The sequence below is a fragment of the Pagrus major genome, chromosome 14 (genome assembly GCF_040436345.1).
Source record: "Pagrus major chromosome 14, Pma_NU_1.0".
Taxonomy (NCBI): domain Eukaryota; kingdom Metazoa; phylum Chordata; class Actinopteri; order Spariformes; family Sparidae; genus Pagrus; species Pagrus major.
Genome location: NC_133228.1, coordinates 1,111,240 through 1,135,061, shown reverse-complemented (window position 1 = coordinate 1,135,061; position 23,822 = coordinate 1,111,240). Strand labels below are relative to the sequence as shown.

Here is a 23,822-nt window from a genome sequence, read left to right as displayed (position 1 = left end):
GAAGTAGATCTGGTCGAGGAGGAAGAGCACCTCGTTCCTAAAAAAAATGCTTCATCAATCGTTTGGCAACATTTTGGGTTCAGCAAGGACGATGTCGATCAAAAAAATGTCAAATGTAAACTGTGCCAAAAGACTGTTGCGACAAGTCAAGGTAACACATCCAACCTCTTCCACCACCTGCCACCCACCTTGTTTATAAGAGACTGTATTTTTTAATACTTTGTGTTTGAAGGAAATTTAAGTTATTTTATACTTTTAAACTTGTTCAGTTGTTGTCATGTCAAGTAATCTGTGCTTTTCAGCTGTTCAATCGTGTGCTTATCAGTTGTTCTTAACTACTGAATAAATAATATAAATCTTAACTAGTGTAGTTTTACAGTCCTTTAAAGTGGCATTTCTGTAAATACGCAGGATTTTTTTTTCCTTTTTTTTAGGCGGGGGTTTACTTATCGTTCATTTATCGTTATCGAGGTGAGTTGCTCAATATATCGTGATATTGATTTGAGGCCATATCGCCCAGCCCTAAGAGATACTACAAAACATATTCAGTCACTTCACTATTACTCAGTGTAGTGTCACCAAAATCACTCAACACATCAATAGTGGAAATTGAAAATTCCTCAAAATTATGCCAAACCACATTTGTCCAAACTAACAGTTGTAGTATAACCAGCAGGAGACCATTGATGTGTGGAGTGATTTTGGTGACACTACAATGAATAATAGTGAAATTACTGAATATTTTTTGTAGCATCTCTTTTCGGGGTTGCACTTTGTAGACGGTCCCTGCGCCCTCATCTCACAGACGGCTGACCATAGAGACCAATGTTATTTGTCCAGCCTGGAGGACCGATATTTCCAACTTTACCAAACTACTGTAAACCCCGTTAATTGCAAACTATTTGAAACTAGTAGGCTACCTTTAATGTCAGGGATATATGGTCTAATAACAATTCTCGGACTCCACCAGATGTACTATGCTGCACCGCAAATCAACACTGACTTGAAAACTTACACGAGTCGACACTTCACGTGAGATTTGATCGTAGCCTCCGCTCACGTCCAAATTGATAAATGCCAAGCTTTGCGTGGAAATGACCGTACGCCCAGTTTTCTGTCGTACGTTCGTTTGATAAATGAGGGCCCATGTGTTTGTCTCCTTCGACTATTGTGTTGTAGTTACTGTCTTGAAAAAAAATCACCGCGACAGTCAGCGCTCCTGAGCGAGACTTCAGTGAACTTTCCCCCAGAAAACAGCATCCCTCTCTGAGAGTCAGATAGCGTCCGCTGTTTTATAATGTCGGTTATGTAATTTAGAGCAAAAACACAACTTTGTCACTTTCCACGTCAGAATCTCAATCACAACACATTATAACTGCATCCATATGATTATAAACAGTCAGTGGATACATGTTTAGATTAACAGGTGGACACCGGGAGAAACACATGGAAAAAACACACAGATCTCAATGTCATGATGTGTACCATCATGCCTCTTTTGAATCCGCAGTGCTGGCATGCTGTATGAATTGACATACTGGTGTGGCTTTACGCCGGAGCTGCTTGGTTCAGTGTGAACAAACAAAGGTGGAGAAATGGCGAGCCTTCACTGCACCGATCATGCGGAGTCTCTGTGTGAAAAGGGCTAGTGACACAACTGTGCCATGCATACTTACAAACAGTTGTTTGTACAGTTGATCTTGGGACCTGTAACTGCTTTGAAATGGCTTCAAGTGACTTGCCTGACTTGTTAAAATCAATAATGCGCTCTTTCAGATCAATGCTGAGCTCTTTAGACTTTTCCATTGTAGGGTTTGTGGCTAAGTCTACTGGGTGTATCAAACAAGCCCTATTATAATGGGCCCAGAAAAGTCACCAGCTGTTACCAATCATAATCTTACAGAAGAAGTTAAGAGGTCATGCTCAAAGTAAATTAGATTAACACAACTTTCTATAATGACCAAAACTGATTGTTCAAGGTGCTTTATGTATATTTTGAGCCAGAAGATTTGGTCGCATTTTCAGAAGACCGATAATAAATTAATAATTGAACCAAACTTCATGAATGGTTTTTGTGACAAAGTTGTATGTGTTCCACTCATTCCATCACAGAAAAATGAGTTATAGAAATCTGTGGAACTCAAGACTGCCATGATATGCATATTCCTTACAAGTGTATGTAGACTTTTGACCATGACTGTATAGGTGGGACTTATTTTAGGTGGCTAAAATACGTCTTGTTGCTGGTATGGTTTACAGCAGTACAATGTCCTGCTTCCTGCCAGCGCTACACGCTGCTTCTCCACACAGGGAGCTGATGGTCATTTACTGCAGGTAATACACTAACTAGGGATATGTCTTCCAGCCCCACATCAAAAGACCCAAACTATCCCTTTAACACTTTCACATTAAAACTTTTCAAGAAAATTTAAATAATTTTTGGGAAAATATACAGTCAAAATATCTTAAATATGGGCTTTTCAGCTCTGAGCTATATTTAGCAAGACCTGTGGCACTCATTTTTTTTTTTTTATTATTGATTTTTTACCAATAAACAAACACACACAACACAGGACCAAAGAAAAACAAAAACAAAAACAAGCTGGGAATAACAACATAAAAAACCAAAAACCCGAACAGAAAGATCAGTTCCAGGTAAATGTGACAGGTACATTATACAGCACAGGGTGAAATACAATGGGAGCTAGATAAAGAAAAATATATATATAAATAACACAGTTGTTTTTTTTTTTTTTATACAAATGCTCTGGTCATTATAGCAGAAAGATTTACATTAATATAATCAAGAAATGGTTTCCATATTCTTTCAAAGGCATTCGTTTTGTAGTGCAGGAGACAGATCAGAAAGTCCAGAGGTATATATTCCATTATTGTCCTGTGCCATCCCACAACTGAGGGGGCTTTATCTGAGATCCAGTGCTGAAGAATATTTTTCCTGGCACAAAATGTCATAACATTATACAGTTTTTTCTGATATATATCAGTTACACGGCCACTGGGAAGACCCAGAAGGAGGGAAACCGGGTCGAGTTCAAGCTCCTTCTTCAGAACCTTTCGTATTTCAAATAAGACATCACTCCAATACTTTTGTATTTTAACACAGGACCAGAAACAGTGAGTAAGATCACCAATTCCTGTCTTACATTTAAGACAAAATGGAGAGACATCCTTTCTGTATTTGGAGAGACGGTTTGGGGCAACATGTGCTCTATGCAGTATCTTAAGTTGCATTGCTCTTGTCCGATTACAAACTGTTATTTTCCTTGCATTATCCCAGATGTCATCCCACATCTCCTCAGTTATGACAACACCCAACTCCCTCTCCCAGATCGCTCCCAGTGCCCGATCACCGAGATTTGAGCAATCCCTCAGACTGGCATAAAAGGTTCTAATGGAAGCACCCCCCTCAGAGAGAAGCACTTGTTTCTCTATCTGTGTGACATTAACATCAGCAAACAGCGATGTATCTTTTAAAAGAAAATCTCTGACCTGAAAATAACGAAAAAGATCATTTCTTGATATGCCATATTTTTCCATAACTTGATTAAAAGTCATGAGGGTAGGACCATCAAAAAGGTCACCCAAGGAAGAAATTCCCTTAGCTGTCCAGCATTTGAAAGCCATGTCCAAGGTCCCAGGGAGAAAGTCAGGGTTATCAGTAATCGGGGTGAAAACCGATGTAAGCCCTGATCTGCCTTCCATATGCTGTGTGATCCTCCATGCTCTAATAGTATTAATTGTAACAGGGTTGCTGCAAAGCTTTTTAATACATTTCAGTTTATCAATAAAAAGTAGATTTTTAAGAGGACAGTTGGATAGGGACTTCTCGATATCAAGCCAGATTGAGGAAGCATCGTTTTTAATCCAATCAGCTATATATCTTAGATGGGCACTCAATTGATATCTTTTAATATCTGGGAGATCCAGCCCACCCATAGCACTTGGTAACTGTAACACCGACATCCTGATCCGTGGTCTTCGCTTACACCAGATAAAAGAACTAAACCAACCATTCAGTTTTTTCACTATTTTATGATTGAATAAGATGGGAATCATTTGTATTGGATAGAGCAAACGTGGAAGGATATTCATTTTCAGAAGTGAGATTCGGCCCAGCCATGATATGGGTAGATTGTTCCATCTCTCCATATCTTGTTTGATTTTATCAAATAGTGGGTTAAAGTTGGCTTGAAACATCTGATTAAATTTTGGTGTAATATATATACCCAAATATATGAAACCTGCAGGGGACCACTTGAATGGGAAAGGATTAGGGTTATCTGGCGGTTGTCGCAAATTACCCAGAGGCATCGCCTCTGATTTGGAGAAATTAACTTTGTATCCAGAAAAGGCAGCAAACCGGGCAATAATCTGAATAAGACGAGGGACTGATACGGAGGGGTTTGACATGAACAACAACACATCATCTGCATATAATGTAATTTTATGTGCTTTTTCGCCCACATCCAATCCAGCCATTAAAGGGTCTCGTCTGATAGCTTCCGCTAGAGGTTCAATTGCCACTGCAAACAAAAGTGGTGATAAAGGACAGCCCTGTCTGCTACCCCTCTGGACCATAAAATTTGTGGACCTAAGTCCATTGGTTATGACTGCAGCCATTGGTTGAGTATACAGGACCTTCACCCATCTAACTATCTATCTATCTATCTAACAATCTATCTAGCTATCACCTAAGCCGAACCGTTCAAATGTAAAAAATAAATAAGACCATTCGACGCGGTCAAAAGCTTTTTCCGCATCTAGGGAAATCACAAGCCCATCCACTGACTGCTGTTCAGATAGTTGAATAATATTTAGCAATCTTCTAATGTTGTTGTAGGAATTACGGCCCTTAATAAAGCCAGTTTGATCCTCCTTCACTGTAATTGGTAGAAGGCCTTCTAAGCGTCTTGCTAAGACTTTGGAAAGAATTTTTAAATCTACATTCAGCAGTGAGATCGGCCTGTACGAGGCGCAATCCTCAGGACATTTCCCTTTTTTAAGAATCAGAGAAATATTGGCTTCTCTTAACGATGGTGGGAGGGTGCCACATTCAAAGGAGTGGTTGAACATATTCATCATGGGCTCTAATAAAAGACTTTGAAATTCCTTATAGAACTCGCTACCGAGACCATCACTGCCTGGTGCTTTGCCTGTTCGAAGGAGTTGAATGGCCTCACGCAGTTCAGCCGCTGAGATCGGGGCATTTAATTTAGATTCCTGATCTTGTGATATAGTTGGGAGATCAAGTTTGGAGAAGAAAGCTTCCATTAATGTTTTGGCATTGCTAGCTTGCTCCGACTGATATAATTTTGTATAAAAATTTCTCAAAGTGTCATTAATTAGTTTAGAATCAGAAGAGCAAGTCCCTGACCCATCTAAAATTGAATCAATAATTTGAGAGGCCCTTCGTTTTTTTGTTAAATTGGATAAATATCTTCCTGGTTTGTCCCCATGTTCAAATAACCTTTGTTTTGCATATCCTAATTTTTCCCCCGCCTTCTTTGTTAACAAAGAGTCTAATGTAGAGCGAATAACAGTTATTTCCTTCAGTTTAGCTGCTGTAGGTTTCTTGACATATTCCCTCTCTGATATACTTAACCTTTTTTCTAATAAAGCTTGTTGTTCCATATTTTTACGTCTTTTGGTAGCAGTATTGGATATGATTAACCCCCTGGCATAGGCCTTGGAGGTCTCCCAAAGCAAAGATGAATTGTTAGCAGAAAGGGAGTTAGTGGAGAGGAAATGCCTAAATTCTGAAGTGAAATATCATATGAATTTGTGATCTTTTAGAATTGAGGTGTCCATTCTCCAGCTTGGGGTTTTTTTGGAAAGTTTTTTAAATGTAATGTTCATATACACTGCCGCATGGTCTGATATTATAATGTTTCCAATTGAACAGGAGACAACAGATTCTATAAACTGTTTGGGGGCAAAAAAGTAATCAATTCTTGTGTAACAATTGTGAGGATTAGAAAAAAAGGTGAATTCTTTATCTGCAGGGTGAAGTGTCCTCCAAATGTCCACATATCCAAAGTCCTCACAGAGACCAATGATTTGTTTTGACTGTTTTGATAGGGGTGAGGCACCTAAAGGAAACCTGTCCATCAAAGGATTCATAAGACAATTAAAGACACCTCCTACAAAAGTTTTATCCACCGCAAGATCAGATAACTTGGCAAATGTCTCCATAGTATTGCCACCCCTCTGCTTTTGGTGGTGAAAGATGAGAAATGGACTTGATCAAAACCGCACTGCTGCAACTTTAAATGCTCCTCATCATTCAGGTGTGTTTCTTGCAACATAGCGATGTCAATCTTTTCCTTTTTTAAAGATAGCAATATTTTTTTCCTTTTGATGGGCGAGTGGCTTCCCCTAATATTCCAAGTGCACAGTCTCAATGTGTCACAGGTCATAACATTTTTTACTGAAAAGATTTAAGCTCCCAAATGTATTGAAATCTCTATGTTGATTCTGTACCTGATTGTAACCCAGCTGAGAAACAAAAAACAGACAACACACATTACAAATAACAGATGTGCCAACAGCACTGTTGGAGGAACCTTCCCCACGCGATAACCAGGGGATTACCATAACCTTCTTCATAACTGGACACTAACTTGACTAACTTCTCTTACAGCTCCAGATCAGATAACACCACCAGAATGATAATGATATCCACCCTTAAACAAGGATGAACAGACCAATAAAACGGAGAAGGAAAAAAAAAAAAAAAAAAAAGGGTCTCCATGCCCCCACAAAAAACAAATTAAAGTACTCTCAGTGTTATTGGTTTACACATCATGTTATCAGCCACCCAAAAACAAAGGCTAGTAGGGCAAAGGATGACATTTGAAATTGTTCAGTTTAGCTTTATGAGTCAGCATCATTATTCAAATAGTTATATGATCCGTCCATAAACAAACTTAGTTCAAAACAACGTTTTCATCCAGATAGTTAACCTGCCCATAAACATAAACAGATCGGCTGGTGACTCACGTGTAGTTCACCTGAGAGTGTCAACAAAAGCCATGGCTTTAGCGGGGGAGTCGAAGCTCCTGGCTTCCCCACCATGGATTATTTTCAGAGTAGCCGGGTAGAGCATCATGTATTTAGCTCCAATGTCCCGCAGCCGCTTCTTGATATCATCAAACCCTTTTCGTTTGCGCAGAACCGCGGCTGACAGATCCTGAAAAAACATGATGCTCGACTCCTGGTACCTCACGGTCCCGCTGCGTCTTGCGGCGTCCAACACCCTCTGTTTGTCAGCGAAGTTGTGAAACCTGATTAGGATGGGTCGAGGTCGCTGGTTGGGCCCCGGCTTCGGAGCTAGTGTGCGGTGAGCTCTTTCAGTTTTCACCCGGCCGGCTTTCGTCTCCAGCCCGAGCAGGCTGGGAATCCAGCTCTCGAAAAACTTTGTTGGGTTACTACCCTCCACGTCTTCTGGTAAGCCAATAACCCGTACGTTTTTTCTCCTGCCTCTGTTCTCAAGATCATCGATATGCTCGGCCATGCTTTGTAATTGGTTTTCAAGCACCTGCTCTGCCGCCTCTGAGGTGTGTTCAGCCGCAGAGATCCTGTTCTCTGCCTCGGTGGTTCTTTCCTCAACTTTTTTCAGCTGCTGAGCGTGGGCCTGTAGCGTTTGGGATAGTGGCCCCAGCTTTTCATCAATCACCCTGGTTATGTTTGCCGTTATTTCCTGAATAGTTTGACGAAAAGCCAGGTCAAGGACATCCTCGGTGTTAGCTATTAGCGGTTGTTGCTCCTCTTCCACTGGGGAAAGGTCAGGCAAGCTAGCAGTAGCTTCTGGTCTGTTCGTCTTGGTCGATTTTCTACTGTCTTTTGGTGGCATTTTGTCCTGGCGTCTCAGAAAATACTCATCAATACTCATATTAAAATACCCGACATAAAAGTTGTCGTGAATATTGAATTGGGTGGAGTTTTTGTTATGTAAATATCAGTGCAGTGGTGCGGAGCTCAGAAAAGTCAACCACTCTCTACGCCGCCATCTTGTCTCCCCGCACTCATTTTTTTAATGCAGGACCAAATAACTTCTAGATGTGTCAGAATTATATTAATACCACACAGAATCAACACTTGGTTGCAAGAAAAAGAAAACTAGTTATTAATAACTTTTGAAAATAAAATATTCTTTATTAAATTTAAAAAAGTTATTCATTTGAATACTGTTAACATTCTGCAACAACTATTTAGATGAATACATGTTGAGAAATTATCATTAGGGTTTCTTGGATGTTCAAGACAAGTTTCTACTAAATCCAGTGGAAAAATAAGCAGTTGGTGAGGCTTACAATACACATACAAAGAATCCCCAAAATTATGTAATTTATTTCTGAGGGCCAAACTTCAGCAATTCATAACCAAAATAGAATCAAGTTTCCATGAATTTAATTAAAAATCCATGACAATAACTTGGTGGACCTCAGTGTGGACTGATATGAGTTTTATGTGTTTCGGACATAATAAGGCAGGGGGAGGCGAAGGGTATTTCGTTGGTTGCAAGTTGTCACTGCTAGACTCAATAAATACTACATTGGACTTTTTCAAGCTGTTTATGAATATTTGTCTTGTAGTTAAAAATCTGTCACTGCCAATCATTTCCATGAAACGTGGATGGAGCCCAGAATAGACCCCATTAACTTTTGGTGTGGATCAGGATAACGGGACAGATCCAGGAATTTTTTCTCACTTTCTTTAACATTGTAACATTGTAAGAATTTCTCTAAGAACAATGCATGAATTATGATGGAAAAAAATCAGGCGTATTTAGGTGGCTGGTATCTATGAGTGAGAACAGAAGGGGGGGACTGTTGGGTCAAGATATGCGCTCTACTGAGTGCCAGTCTAGTTTTGAGAGCGATAACGAGTTTCTGATTTGTACTTCCGGGGTGGGGCACATTACAATTGGATCATGGATTGCGCTGTTGAATCAGCTTATATCACATTATATTTAATTAGTAATTAGTAAAGGCTAATCAAAATAGGTTCTGCAGTTGCTGATTCATGCTCATTTTAAAATTACTCTAAAATAGTTTACAAATGAATTTCACCTCAAGGGCCATTTAGTAGCTGCTCTGGTGGTATTAATCATATCAAGCAATCCTCTTCAGCAGATGGCGTTTGCCGAGTTGTCATTAAATTGTAAATACTGAAATTTTTTTTAATAACATGATTTGGGAATTTGGAGATAAACAGTCATGTACACGTCTCATTGAGATGACTTCTTCGGAAGTGCATCCAAACTGAGAATATACCATGTATTTGTGTGTGTGTGTGTGTGTGTGTGTGTGTGCACACGCGTGTGTTTGTGTGCAGCTTTCACACGCATGCTCTGCTGTGTTTGTATGTGTGTGTGCTTGTGTGCTTATCAAACTGCACTATTAGCACATGCATCTCAGCTGATTTAAGCTCATAGCAATGAATATCACGTTTACAAGATGTATTTTAGTTTTGTCAGCTTAAATAATCACTGCATGTCAACAGCGTAATGTTTATATATGAGTCGAGGGACGTTTCATGAATGAGTCAGTCTTACCTAACCTAGTTTTAAAATTTTATCCAGGTTGAACAAAAGCCAATGAGTTGAGTTTGTGAAGACGCATTCAGTGGATTTTTCAGCTTTAGTCACTCTATGCAGGCTTCATGATAAACTGCAGAGGTGTATTGTTGGATTGTACTGCAGTTCAGCTCATCATTTAGTCACAATAAGGCTCGCCATGTGAATATCTCCCTGTGGGAGATGTGTACTCTGGTTAGCATTGATCAGGCCTTTTGTTTACAGTGCAGGCATCCTCAGGGATGGCACAGGGGTTTAACACTGCCAAAGTGCAGTTCTCTGCCCGCTCCTCGCTCTGCTAATACAATGAACACAACACTAATGAGGGAATGCAGGGACGACACTGCTTCTCCTTGGCTGTTGGTCATCTGGGGAAGGGTTTGATGATTACCACCGCTAGTTTGTGGGCAGACCAGTATTTGAGAGAGACTGCCGTTATTTATTTTGCAAGTAGTAGATAGAAACCAGTAATTTGTATGACTGCATCTGTTGATTGTGAACAAAAAAAAAAAACTGATATATGTTCGTCAAACTTAACTAGATCTTCAAATTGCAAATTGCATACCATAAACAGCCTGAATTTACTATTCAATCCTTGAATAGTAAATTGAACATAAAAATTCAGTGTTTACCTTCTACCAATTTCAGGGTTTTCTCTTCCTATCTTACTCAAAGGTGGGCACCTTAGTATTATTGGCTGCTCCCTCTGTTAAAAATTCTGATAAAAATGCAAAAGTTTCTTGTTTTTACACCAGACTATTCCGCCTTTCACCAGCAACTGTTTAATGCGCCGGTACCGAGTGCGCACACAAGATTTTATTGTGGATTGGGATAGAAATACTTGACTTGAGTTGGTCATGGTGAATTTTAGTTACCGGGATGATCGCAAATCAGAATAATTGTGAATATTCTCACATCAATGACTTGAAAAAGCTGTCTAGCTCAGTAGTGTACAGTCCTATATTGATTTCAAGCCGCTCACTCCAGGGCTAACCCACTTCACTTTAACTAGCAGACAGGTGGCCTTACACCTTAATTAGTAATAATACTAGAGATGTTCCGATACCATTTTTTCCCTCCCGATACCGATTCCGATACTTATGCTGTGGGTATCAGCCGATACCGAGTACCGATACCGATACCGATACCAGTGTATATATATCATACTACGCCTGCATGACTGTGATATGATTATCATTGTGGTAAGGCCTGGCTCAGGTTAAACCCTTTGTAAAACATGAATGAATACAGCAAATGAAAGCCATTTATTTTTTAAATAGAACAGTATAAAATAGTAGTGCAACTTAACTAAATAAATCTAGGAATAATTATTTTAAAAAAAAATTAAAGTGCAGCCACAATTAGTTTATTGTCTACAGGATTCAGGTGATCAATTCTTCTTGCTGCCAATGGCAGCACAGCGCAACTGTTTTAAGAGCAGCGAAGAAGCGGAGCAGATACGCAGGACTTCGATTTTTGGCGGATGCCGCAGCACAACGCAGCAAATCAGCCGAATTCAGCACAGAGCAGACAGGAAGTCAGACACGAAACAACAACGTGACATCCGGTTAATTTTCAAAATAAAACACTCAAATAAGAGACAAATACGCGCTCTTTTCTAATCCTTAAGTCGGGAACATTTCGTGTTGTTGTGTTTATAACACATACATATAACTGCGGTCGTGCGTGGTTATGTAATTATCGCGGGAATTCCTCGGTTTCGTAACTCCAGCTGTTCGGCGGAGCTGAGCTGTGGCGGACTCACAGCTGGTGGGGGTTGCCGGACGAGGACGACGGAGCAAAATCGTACTGGAACTGTAACGCAGCGGACACGTATCCAGTGGAATCTCGGATCTAACGGAGCTAACCGGTAAATAGATTCCTATTTCTAATAACCTAAATTACGTGGTATCGTGGCCTGGACTCCATTACTCGCCGATACCGATGCCAGCATTTTCGGAGGCATTTCCGATACTGGTATCGGAATTGGAACAACTCTAAATAATACTAATGATAACAATAATCTAGTGTTGTCACAATATCAAAGTTTTGAGTTTGACACCAGTACCAAGTTTAGTATCACGATACTTGATACCGGAACTATGCTTGAAACTGAAATTTCAATGGTAGAAAATAATAGACACATAAAACCAGTACATCTCTACAGGAAGTGAGAAAGACCTGGTTAGTCTCCTTCTGAAATGTCTCTGGTATTGGTTAGAACAACACCATAATGACTATGTGCTCACTTGATCTGCTCAGGGTTCCTCCGAGATTGGGCCCCTCGCATGAATGCAACCAGACCCGGCTGCAGAAAAAAATTTAGGGGGGGGGGCATTACATTTTTTCAGGGGGGCAAACTTTTTCAACCTACATTTTATTTGCTTCAGGCTGAACAATGGCTCTGTGACCACTCCTACAGTGCGGAGAAATGATTTTCCTCTTACTAAAAAGGGGCAGTTCAAAAATCTAAAAAACAAACAAACAAAATAGTGTAGTGCTGTGTCCATTTATTCAACTCAAGCATTTATTCAAGAAGACCAGCAACAAGGGTTGTGGCATGCAGATAGCACCATACAGCTTCACTTCTACTGGAAACAGAAGCACTGATGTCAACCTGAACACTAAAGTAAACATTCATACTAGGAGAGGTAGCTACAGCAGCTAGGGAGCACAAGGAGCAGAACAAAGCAGTGTTACCCTTCTGCCTACAAGTAACCTAAGTTTGTGTATCTGTGAGGTGTGTGTGTGTGTGTGTGTGTGTGTGTGTGTGTGTGTAAATGTGTGTGTGTGTGTGTGTGAGTGTGTGAGAGGGAGAGAGAGAGAGAGAGAGACACGCACAAAGGTTTAACCACTTTTAGTAGAGTGGCAGGCGGCGTCTGTGGGCTGTGTGAAACCTTCTTAAAACAATGTCCTTCCACTCATTCCTAAATTTTCGAGTCAAGTCCTTCTCAAATGCCAACTGGATCAGGTTGGCCTTGTGTTGATGAAGCATGGTTTGGCGATGCTCTGTGAAGACATTTTTAAGAGTGGAAAATGAATTTTCACAGGACGCGGTGCTTGCTCCGAAAGTCAGGCCATGTTTAAATGCTGTCAAGACGGTAGGCATTGCTTCCAGCGGCCTCTGAAACTGTTTCAAAATCTGTGAGGATGGAGAAATAAGGTTGAAATCAATATCATTACAACCATAATGATTCCCCAGATAACAATATAATGCAACATCATGTTGAACAATGGTAACACTTTACAATAAGGTACACAAAATTACAGTAGTTTGAACAATCAAATAAATTCTCATCTCATTGAACCAAACCATGTTAGGTGTGATGTGTGATCTGTTTGACTGCTTGATAAAGCCCTGATGCTGAAAAATATCAGTTTGTTTTAAAGGTCACCAAATGACCATGCCATGACAATATAGGCTATTTAATAATTCTAAAGGAGCCTTGTAGCTTTTTAAGATTTTTTGAATACAATAAAAACAATACTGAACTTTTGCCTAGCCTTAATCATCTGTTTCATTGTCCACTTCTCCCCATCCGGTGGAGAAGACTCTTGCATTTGTGTCCTGAGGAAGTTGCGGGCCACCTCGAATTCAGAGTCCAGAGCAGGTGTCTTGGTGAGGTCAAGTAAAGGCTTCACCTTGCTGACATCCAAGAATGTGGCTTGCACAGGATCCAGGGCATTTAGTGCCTCCATCAGTTCACAGTTATGTTTCCCGAAGCGATTTTTCATTTCCCCACATACTGAGTCAATGCAACTATAATAAATCCTGCGTAGTTCTGTTTCATCATTACAATCTACATGTGTGCTGATTTCCTCAACAACGTAGTCAGCAAATGCAGTGTTTTGTGAGCGTTTTCTTTTTGATGGCCATTTTGTGACACTGTCACAATGCGCTAGGATTGCCTGGAATTCAGTCTCAGTGTGGATATTCTCAAGACAGGTGCATACACTGCGGATGAGCTGCAAACCTAGAAGAAAATAAAAAAAAACTTTATTGTTACTGTACAGAATATAACACAACTTAAAGTGCAGCACTGCATGAAAAGACACAGGGAAATGAAACAAAACAAACAAATCCAGCTATAAGTTCTAAAATATTGTGTAACATACATATCAAAACAATTGTTCCTGTGGGGATGCCCACAACAATTTAAAGTGATTAATTTTTTAGAAGATACTATAAGTGATCAATTAACAAAATTAACTGAGTGATTTTAAAGATTATTTAAAGTTGATTGAATTTTAAGAGACCTCTAAAATGGAGTTTATTGCAAATCCTTTAAAAATGGATTAATGAGTTTATCTCAAACTGCTTCTACTGAACCAGAAATAGAGCTGAAGCTATGTGTTTTATTTTTACTCGTTTTTGTTATTTTCATTCATCTCTTTTTAACATGTTTTATGTTCATTGTGAAGCACCTAGTGCGTGTAACTCTTTGTTGTAAAGAGCTGCATTTATTGCATGGAAGGATCTATACAAATAGTTTATTATTATTATTATTATTTTGCTCAGAAGTAGGTATACTTTTTTCACCATCTACATTAATAATTTCACCTGTAAGCAGATCCATGTCTTCGAACTGCAATATCTTGTTTGGGGGATCAAGATATACAAGGATCTTAAGCACCATCTCAGCAATGAACTTAAAGCTGGGCTCAGATATGCTCTGCCACAATCCTGTTGCTTCAATGCGCAGATCTGCTCCAAATGCCCGGTTGCTGGTGATCTCTCTGAGCAGTGTGGATAGGTCATCAAATGATTTCAGAATGACTGAGACTGTAGAATAGAGAAAAGAAATCTTAATATCATCAGGTGGGGGAGTCATTCACACAATACAGCATCATCATTATCAGCTTAATCAGTCCAAATTAACATACCTGTAGCAGAATGTCCAGTCCAGCGTTGGTCCAATAGGCGCTTGAGTGTCTCTCCTTTGTAGAGAATGGCAACAGTTGGTTTTCTGCAGAACTTGTACAGCATGTTACACACAATGAAGAAGTCCATCACAGCCTTTTCAACTGTCAGGGCATGGGTGACCACCAAATGCAGCTGATGATTATAACAGTGGACATACGGTATCTCTCTGTCCAGTTTTTGCTGCAGCAGTTTCTGTACCCCTCCATGTTTACCCGACATGAGCGAGGCCCCATCATACACCTGACTGATGATTTTCTCAGGGCTCAGGCCAGCTGTGGTCAGTTCTCCTAAGATGGTGTCAGTCAATGTAACTGCATCTCCCTGGTCAGCAGTGGCTATAGTTAGGAGGCGCTCAGTTGGTTCGCACAGTTCGTTCAGAAAGCAGAGAACTATGGATATATTCTCTCTCCCTGTTGGGTCTCTGGTTCCGTCCACTTTTAACGTGTAGAATGATTAACCAACTTCTTTCACAATGTGCTCTCTTACTAAAGCACTCATCACATCTATTAAATTATTTTGAATGTCATGACTTGTGTATGTTGCATTGCGAGGAATAGTTTTTGCTATGTTTGCTAATTCAGCATCTTTCCTTAGTGCAAACTCAAATAGAGACAAAAATAGCCCACATCCATCCTCATTCATAGCACTGTATGCGTCGTGGTCACCTCTAAAGGGCAGTTGGTTCACAGCAAGGAACTCCATAACATCAATAATTGCAGACAGATAATATCTGTTGCACTGCAGTTGATCAGTGTTAATTAGTGTTGAGATTTCCTTACTTGTGTGAATCCGTCTTTCCTTGTCCCTCCACATGGCCTCACAAGTCAGGTGCTCTTTGGATGCAGCATGCCTGTTTAGTCCCTTTCCGTTTTCCATTGCATGCTTCCAGTCGTGGAAACCAGTTACACTGAAAGTTTGATCACTGTGTCTGGGTCCCTGAAACATTCTGCATGGGTAGCAGTATGCAGCATCTGCTTGAACTGAGTACTCCAGCCAGGGAAAGCTTCCAAACCAGGAACTGCAGAATGACCTTTTTTTCCCTGAGAAAAGGCGCGAAGGAAAGCTCTGCATAAGTGGTCTTTGGGGCTCTTCCGTGCCAAGGTCAGTAGGCTGCAATGGCCTGTTGCTGTTCCTCGCAGCTGTAATGTTACTGTGAACCTCTGTGTTGTTGTTGTTGTTGTCGACGTCGTCACTCACGTTTCTGCCATGCAGATGAGTTACACTGCTCGGTGCTGCTCCTTGTGCTCCCTAGCTGCTGTAGCTACCTCTCCTAGCATGAATGTTTACTCCAGTGTTACTGTTGACTTCAGTGCTACGTTTCCAGTAGAAGTGAATGGCGCTGCTTCCTGCTTGCTCCCGTTTGCGTCGTCACTTCTTGTCCGCGTATTTTTTTGGAAAAAATTACGGATATCCATACCGAACAGCCACAGCTAACTAGCGACTCCATGAGCAACTGCGACCATGAACGTCAAGTACTAACAGCGTTTCCCTGTCATGAGTATGACTCAGTGACCCGCCCCCCCACCACCTGTAATTGGCCAGCACGTTGCCTTCGTTCGTTGGTTGGATTGGTTGAATTGTATGATCGACAAACCGAGATAGGAATAATAGAGCGTTGGACACTCTGAGGTAAAAAACAAAACCCAAATAAAATAAACAGCTTCCAGCCCAGGGCGGGCACAGCTGACTCTGTGGGCGGGCACAGCCCGCCAATGCCCGCCCATGCCGCCGGGACTGAATGCAACCATGAAAAATTTGAACTTTCAAATTGTCACTAGTTGCATATGTTTAGGTTAATGCAAATGGTGTACTTCCTGCTGATGCTGCTCCAAATTGAAAGCTTTCCACTGGCAAGCCAGTGGAAAGCTTTTATTGTGAAGTAGTGGTAGCTACTTCAGTTTCATCAGGTTTGTCAGCTTTATTAGCTAGTATTTCTGACAAAGATGTGTCCAAATTACTTCTTTGTGTAATATTAATTTGATAATACATAACTTTGAATTAAGTGGCAATAAAGGGTTAGGGTTAGGGGTTAGGGTTAATAAGATAGAGGCTACTGATATGCTTGACAACTTAAAACTTTAAATTTCTCTGACTGGTTGTGTTACTTGTCTGGAAAAGCCTTTCTGTGCCAGAGTCTCATGGGGGAATCCTCTTAATCGTCTTCATATAGTTTTTAGAGGAAAGCTGCACCTTTTATGACAAATGCCCTCAATCGTCACATGCTGTTGTCACTCTGTCAGTGATTTGTCTTTCATATTGCTGCTTTCATTAGGTTAAGGGTCTGTGTTTAATCATCACATGCCCTTACTGGTGTTAATCGTATTCATATAGATTCAAACTAACAGCAAGTAAACTGTAAACTGTAAACCTGGCCTGGTCTGATTGCATGTGTGTCTCTCCAGTGCTCCCCTTACCACTGTGACCATGAGTTTCTACCCTGGTCCGTCTGGTCCGCTCGGATGCACCAGTATCCAGGAGCAGAGGGAACGCTGGGAGAGAAAACGCAGCCGCGCAGCCAGAGAGTTGGTGCAGACAGAACAACGCTACTGCCAACAGCTGGAGCTGGTCACCACTGTACGTACTGTAGCACTGGTTTAACCTACTGGAGACTCAGAGATGACACTGTTTAAACTAATGGCCTCAAAGCTATAAGTGCCAGAAATCCAAGGTCTATTTTTGTTCTGGTATCTGAAAAATGCTGAATAATGGATCCGACATTTGGCCAGGCCAATAATCGGTCCACTCCAAATGTTTTGCAGTTCAGGATGCACCGATTGGGAAATTCTGGGCCCACACTGATACCAAAGTTTATGATAACTATTTTTGCTGTTAGCTGATACCAATGTTTTTGTTGTTTGTTTTGTTTTTGTTATAATTTATTCCCCCTTTTAGTCCAGGCAAAATAGCGTTTTATGACAGGCTAATTGTAATAGAATTTTTTTCATCATACATCATTTCTATGAGGTGTCCAGAACAAGATACTAAAAGTCCTAAGAAATCCTAATTGGGGAAATATGTTTAATTCTCATCAATCCAAGATGTGTGCCAATAAGGCCGGACAACAGTACACCCCAATGGGGCTGTTTTTTTCCTTTACTCCTATCACAATGAAAGTATCCATGAAAAGTAAAAGTTTTTGTAATACAAGTTTCTTTGAAAATGAATTTAAATATGCAAATGAGCTATACACTAATCAAATATGCCCAAAATACACCCAAATAGGTTTCATTTTTTCCTTTACTCCAACCACAATGAAACTTTACACAATGAGAGTATACATGAAAGGTAACTTTTTTGTATTACAAGCTTCTTTGAAAATGAATTTTAATAAGCAAATTAGCTCAACACTAATTGAATATGCCCAAATTTCATAACACGAAAACTGTCTTTCCACAAAATGTATTGTAATTAAAATGTTTTTGGTGTGTGATATCAAACACACTGATCAGATTTTCATGAACAATTTCATTAAAATATTGTTGTTTTATGGAATTATGTCAAAAACACCATTCATACATGACGGATGCATATTTCCGTCAAATCTTCACCCAACCATCCTACTGCCAATGGCTGATGGCAGTGTTGCTTTTGGACTGGCCTCTAACCTGAAACCTGCCTGGCTTGGTTGAACCTACCAGTATGGCCCTCAGGGTCATGGAAGCACACAAGCTTCCCCACCACGACAAGGTAGCAACAACAGGGGAGGGTGTTTTTTTAGGGTTTTGTTTTTTTCAGATTTTTTTTTTTTTAAGTTTTTAAAGTTTTTTTTTTTTTTAGGATCCTCTGCTCCTTCTCTGTACCTCTTGGTTCTGGCACCCCCTGGTGCTCCGCCCCCTTGCCCCAGGCTTATTTCCCCTCCCCAGATCCTTGCCCTCTGGTACCCCTGCACCTCCCTGTTCCCTCTCTGCTCCTAGATGCTCCTTAATTGTTGTCCTTCTGTATGTAAGCCCTCATGTTCCCTTTGTCTTTGTGGGCTTATTTTGTGTGCTATGCGTTTCTTTGTCCTACTCTAGAGCACTTCCCTGTTCTTGTTCCCCTGCATTTTGCCCATATCTCTCCTAGTGTTAGCCCCTGCAAGTCCTTGTCTGGCCTTATGTGTTTAGTGTGTTAATTATCATTTATGTTTATCATTGGTTTGTTTGTAGTTCATTTTAGTACTTGCCCATGCTTTCTGTTCATGTCTATCCTCCCCCGTCTGTTTATTATTTACTATTATATCTCAGTTTAGTATTATGGTATGTTTCGGTTGCTGGATTCTTCTTTGGTTCTTAGTCCCGCTTATAGCCATCTGATAAATCAGGCAACTGGGAGTTTGTACAGCTAGTACCACGACATTCTCCGCATATGGCAGTGCAAGGGAGTCCATATTTCTTGCATGTACATCTCTTAGTTAGAGTTGCATATGTTGTGGTACATTGCATCGGCTGCATGAAGGTCGTGGACAGATGATATTCTCCCAAAAACTGTATCAGACCATTCATCATTCCTTAAGTTGCAAACCTGAACAATCCTTTCCTGGAAGTCTCCTGTTCTTACTGAATAGATATCAAATTTCTCTCTCTGCTTATGTTTCTTATCTGTTTTAGTTGGTTGTCCACAGAACAAGCAATGCTCTTGAAAATTGAAGTTCTGTTCTGAATGCAGATTATGTCTGATTTGTGGTTGTTGCAAAGATGGTATTACATTATCACGTTCAATATTTTCTGCTTTACAATAGCTGCGGCGGCATTCGATGTGCACTCTGTCTCCAGGAATTGTCACTAAGCTACTTCCACGTTGATCACTTGCACAGTTCACACCATTGCTGCCTTTTGCTCGTAGAACAACCAGTGTGTTTTCATCAGTGACTCATTACATATTTTACACCTCTCCATTTCTCCCTGTTTACATACATTAAACACTGCATAAACCAAAAAGTCATGTCTAGCAATGAAATTAGGCCTATAGAATTTGCTAGTGCTAGCAAGCTAATGTTAGTTCATTTCAGTAGGCTAGGCGATAATGCTACTTCAAGATGAAAAGTAGTTTTGGCCTTAAGCAAAATGTGTCTAAAATGTCTTTAGAAAGGAGTTGGTAACTTAAAATGTTCCGATTGAGTTTCTGGAGAGATTTGAGTGGTTTCCTCCCAACAATATGAATAGATATTGCTGGTGCTAGCTACTTCTCATACACACTGCAAAGCCACTTTACAAACAACGGTGGAAGCCTGAAGTGTGGCCCACCTGGTCTGAAATACTTGCTAACTACAAGTGTTGGGCTTCTGGAGAAATAAACATAAAACAGTGTTTGTCTGGCAAGAAGATGAATAGAATTTATGGTGCTAGCAACCTAACGTTAGTTTGTTTCAATAGGCAAGTGACTTCAAAATGTGAAGTAATTTTGGTTTTGGGCAAAATTACTTTATGAGCTGGAATGTCTGGAAAGTGTGTCTGTCTGGTTTTTTGTCTGTCTTCTGTGTGAGAGTGAATCGTTTAAGGCCCCCACAGAGCAGGGCGTACTGTGCGCTACTGTGAGCTGCGCGGACTCCGCGAACTGTCCGCGGACGTTTGAGGTTTCATAGTCGAGCGTACGGTGTCACATTTAAAACAGGTCGATGTGAAGATTTCCTGCCGAGCAGTCTACTGTGTGACACCGAGTACGCGTATGCGGAGTCCGCGCAGTCGTAAAAATTGAGCTTTGCGCGGACGGGTCCGGTGGACGTCCGCATTGGGTCCGCATTGAGTCCGCCTTGAGTACGCGCGGACGTCCGTGGAGTCAATTATGCCCAAGTATATGGGGGCCTTTAGTTAGAAATAATGACCTCTGCCATCTTGTAATCTTACCAACAATCTACTAACCAACAATTTGTAAATTTACCAGCACAAAATGTAATCTCACCACGTTACTAACGACTGTGATGTATTCTGACTTTCTTCTGATGTTCTCTGCAAATTGGGCATATTCCATTAGTGTATTGCTCATTTGCATATTCACATTCATTTTCAAAGAAACTTGTAATACAAAAACTTTTACTTTTCATGGATACTTTCATTGTGTAAAGTTTCATTGTGATAGGAGTAAAGGAAAAAAATAGCCCCATTGGGTTGTACTGTACAGGGGTGGCCTTATTGGCACACATCTTGGATTGATGAGAATTAAACATATTTCCCCAACTAGGATTTCTTAGGACTTTTAGTATGTTATTCTGGACACCTCATTGAAATGTTGTATGATGAAAAAAATTCTATTACAGTTAGTTCTATTTTTGGGTCCAAAATGAGCTAGATTGCCTGGACTATTTTGTACCAGGGAAACAAAGTGATCTTAATTGAATGAATTACTATAGTAATTTATCCCTACATTACTCTGTCATTCAAGGAGCACAAATTTGATCATACAAATCATACAAACTTTAAATATAACCCTCTTTCACATGAAAAAAATAATCTTTTTTTAATGTGACTGCTTCAAAAGCCTTTTTAACTGCTTTACAACTACTTAATAGTTCAAACCAACCAGTAGTTAATCTGGCAGCCTGGGACCATTTCTGCCTGCTTTTACGTCTCAGTTATTGTTACTTAATGGATGAATAAACTCAGGTTATGTCCTGTGTTGTTGGTATTTGCTATTCTGAGGACAAAGGAAAATGGTCCAGTTGTCTGTGGCTACGTTCAGACTGCCAACCTAAATCTGTTTTTTGGTATATCCTGATTAGATCTAGATTGATTTTGGGAAGTCTGGACTAGAGATGTTCCGATAACATTTTTTCCTTCCCAATACAGATTCCAATATCTGGGCTTTGGGTGTCGGCCGATACTGAGTTCTGATCTGTTACCAATGCGTGTTTAAAAAAAAAAAAAAAAAAAAAAAAAACTTCTTCTGACAGCTGTATCCTGTATGGATGTGATATGATTGCTATCATTGTTGTATGGCCTGGCTCAGGTAAAACCTTACAGAGAATGATTGCCATTCAACATTATTTTATTATCTATTTTGACAGTCAGTCATAACTGAAAAAGTACAAATAAAGAAATCTAGGAATAGACATCAATTCTTTTAAATTGACCACGAGGAACTTTCAGTTTTTGTTGATTCTAGCGGCCCCTTTTGACAAAAGCAGTATGACACCAGCACCTGCTGTTGTAAAGGTCTTTGCTAGTGCGTGCTGGTGGTGCGTGCATTTGTTTTGGAAGCGAGTAACAGAGAGACCACCAGCTGGATCACGATAAGGTAATGTATTTGTTGTAATGCTACGACAAGTCTATACATTTTCATACCACTAGTTGGAGCTCTTACATGGAGATATATAGTTTTGCACTTCCTCCTTTTAAGATGTGTACAAATCAGCATCTCCTGTTAGAAGAACGTGCTGTTCTTGAGCTCTGTAATGTTACAGTATTATTCTGAATATATCTTATATAAAGGCTACCACTCGGTACACCATCCTTTGTGGTCCTGGTTATTGTCCAAGTTACCACATATTTTTGGCGATGAGGTGAACCGGAAGTGTTTTTCCACAACGTTTTTGTTTTTAGCGTTAGCTAAAAACACAGTGTGCTAGCTAGCCGACAATAGGCGGCTATCTTCAGGAGTGGAAGTAGTGAAGAGGAGCGCATAGAAGAGAGAAGCAGAGCGCCAGTGGCTGTACGGGAGCGGCAAGGACAAGGAGGAGAGCCTCACATTCAAATGGCTATGTTTGGGACTATCGGTGAATTTGTGGAAGGGGACGAGGACTGGAGTATGAGGAAAGGTTGATTCTGGGGCTACAGCATCGGTCATCAGTGAGGAGACCTACAGGAGGACATGGGGACACAAGCCACCTCCTATTAAGCCTTCGACACTCAAACTAAGGACATACACAGGTCAGGCCATACCTCATTTGGGGGTGTTACATGTGAATATTTCAGCAGGAAGACAGAGGGCTGAAGGCAGACTTGTAATAGCCAAAGGTAGTGGGCCTAGTCTTTTGAGCCGTGACTGGCTTCGAAAAATTAAGCTAAATTGGCATGAGATCAAGTATGCACACACAACAGACGACATTCTGAGACGAACTGGGCACACTTAAGGCAGTGACTGTGAAGCTCCAAGTTCATCCTGATGCAGCACCATGTTTCTTCAAGCCCAGAGTGGTGCCGTATGCAATGAAAGCAAAGTGGAGGAAGAGCTGGAACGCTTACAGGCGCTGGGCATCATTGACCCTGTCCAGTTTTCAAGGTGGGCAGCACCCATCGTTCCTGTTTTGAAGCCCGATGGAACTGCAAGGATATGTGGTGACTATAAAGTTACCGTGAATCAGGTCTCAAAGCTGGAGGAGTACCCGTTGCCACGGGTGGATGACCTGTTCGCAACGCTGGCTGGAGGTAAGCTGTTCACGAAGCATGATATGAGCCATGCTTACCAGCAGCTTCTTCTAGAGGAGAAATCAAAAGAATTTGTCATGATAAATACACACAAAGGATTATTCAAGTACAATCGCCTAGTGTTTGGAGTGGCATCCAGTCCCGCCATTTTCCAAAGGACAATGGACACTCTATTGTAAGGGATTCCACAGGTAGTCCTTTATTTAGATGACATTTTAATTACAGGGGCTACTAAGGCTAGGCACATTGAAAACTTAGAGCAGGTGCTTAAGAGACTCTCAGATGCAGGGCTGCATCTGAAGCGTGAAAAGTGTGTGTTCATGGCACCAAATGTGACCTATCTGGGACATATCTTGACCCACTCCAGTTCGCCTACCGCCCAAACCGTTCCACTAAGGATGCTATATCCACTGCACTTCACCTGAGTCTCCAACACCTGGAGAAAAATAACTCTCATGTGCGAATGTTGTTTGTTGATTTCAGCTCGGCATTCAACACCATAATCCCCCAGCATCTGGTCAATAAACTTGGCCCACTTGGACTGAACACCCCACTGTGCAACTGGATTTTAGACTTTCTCTCAGAGAGGCCTCAGTTTGTGCGGGTAGGCAACAACACCTCATCCACCATCTCACTGAACACCGGATCGCCACAGGGATGTGTCCTGAGCCCCATTCTGTTCACCCTGATGACCCACGACTGCTGTGCAAAGTCCAGTACAAACCACATCATCAAGTACGCGGACGACACAACAGTGGTGGGCCTGATCCAAAACAACCAGGAGAACACCTACAGAGAGGAGGTGAAACATTTTGCTGACTGGTGCGGGAAAAACAACCTGGTCCTGAATGTCGAAAAAACCAAGGAGATGGTGATCGACTTCAGGAAAAAACAGCCCGTGCACACCCCAATCTTCATCAATGGAACTGCCGTGGAGACGGTTCAGAACACTAAGTTCCTG

At 40.9% G+C, this 23,822-nt stretch overlaps 1 protein-coding gene across 1 annotated transcript in view; it reads left to right on the top strand.

Moving 5' to 3' along the window:
• Positions 1–23,822, top strand: part of arhgef39 (Rho guanine nucleotide exchange factor (GEF) 39) — a 131,018-nt gene that overhangs the window by 5,096 nt on the left and 102,100 nt on the right. Inside the window, exon 2 of the mRNA XM_073481211.1 lies at positions 16,925–17,096. Within this exon, the coding sequence (XP_073337312.1) occupies positions 16,947–17,096 (150 nt within the window). The 5' untranslated portion in view covers positions 16,925–16,946. The remainder of the gene's footprint in view (positions 1–16,924; positions 17,097–23,822) is intronic.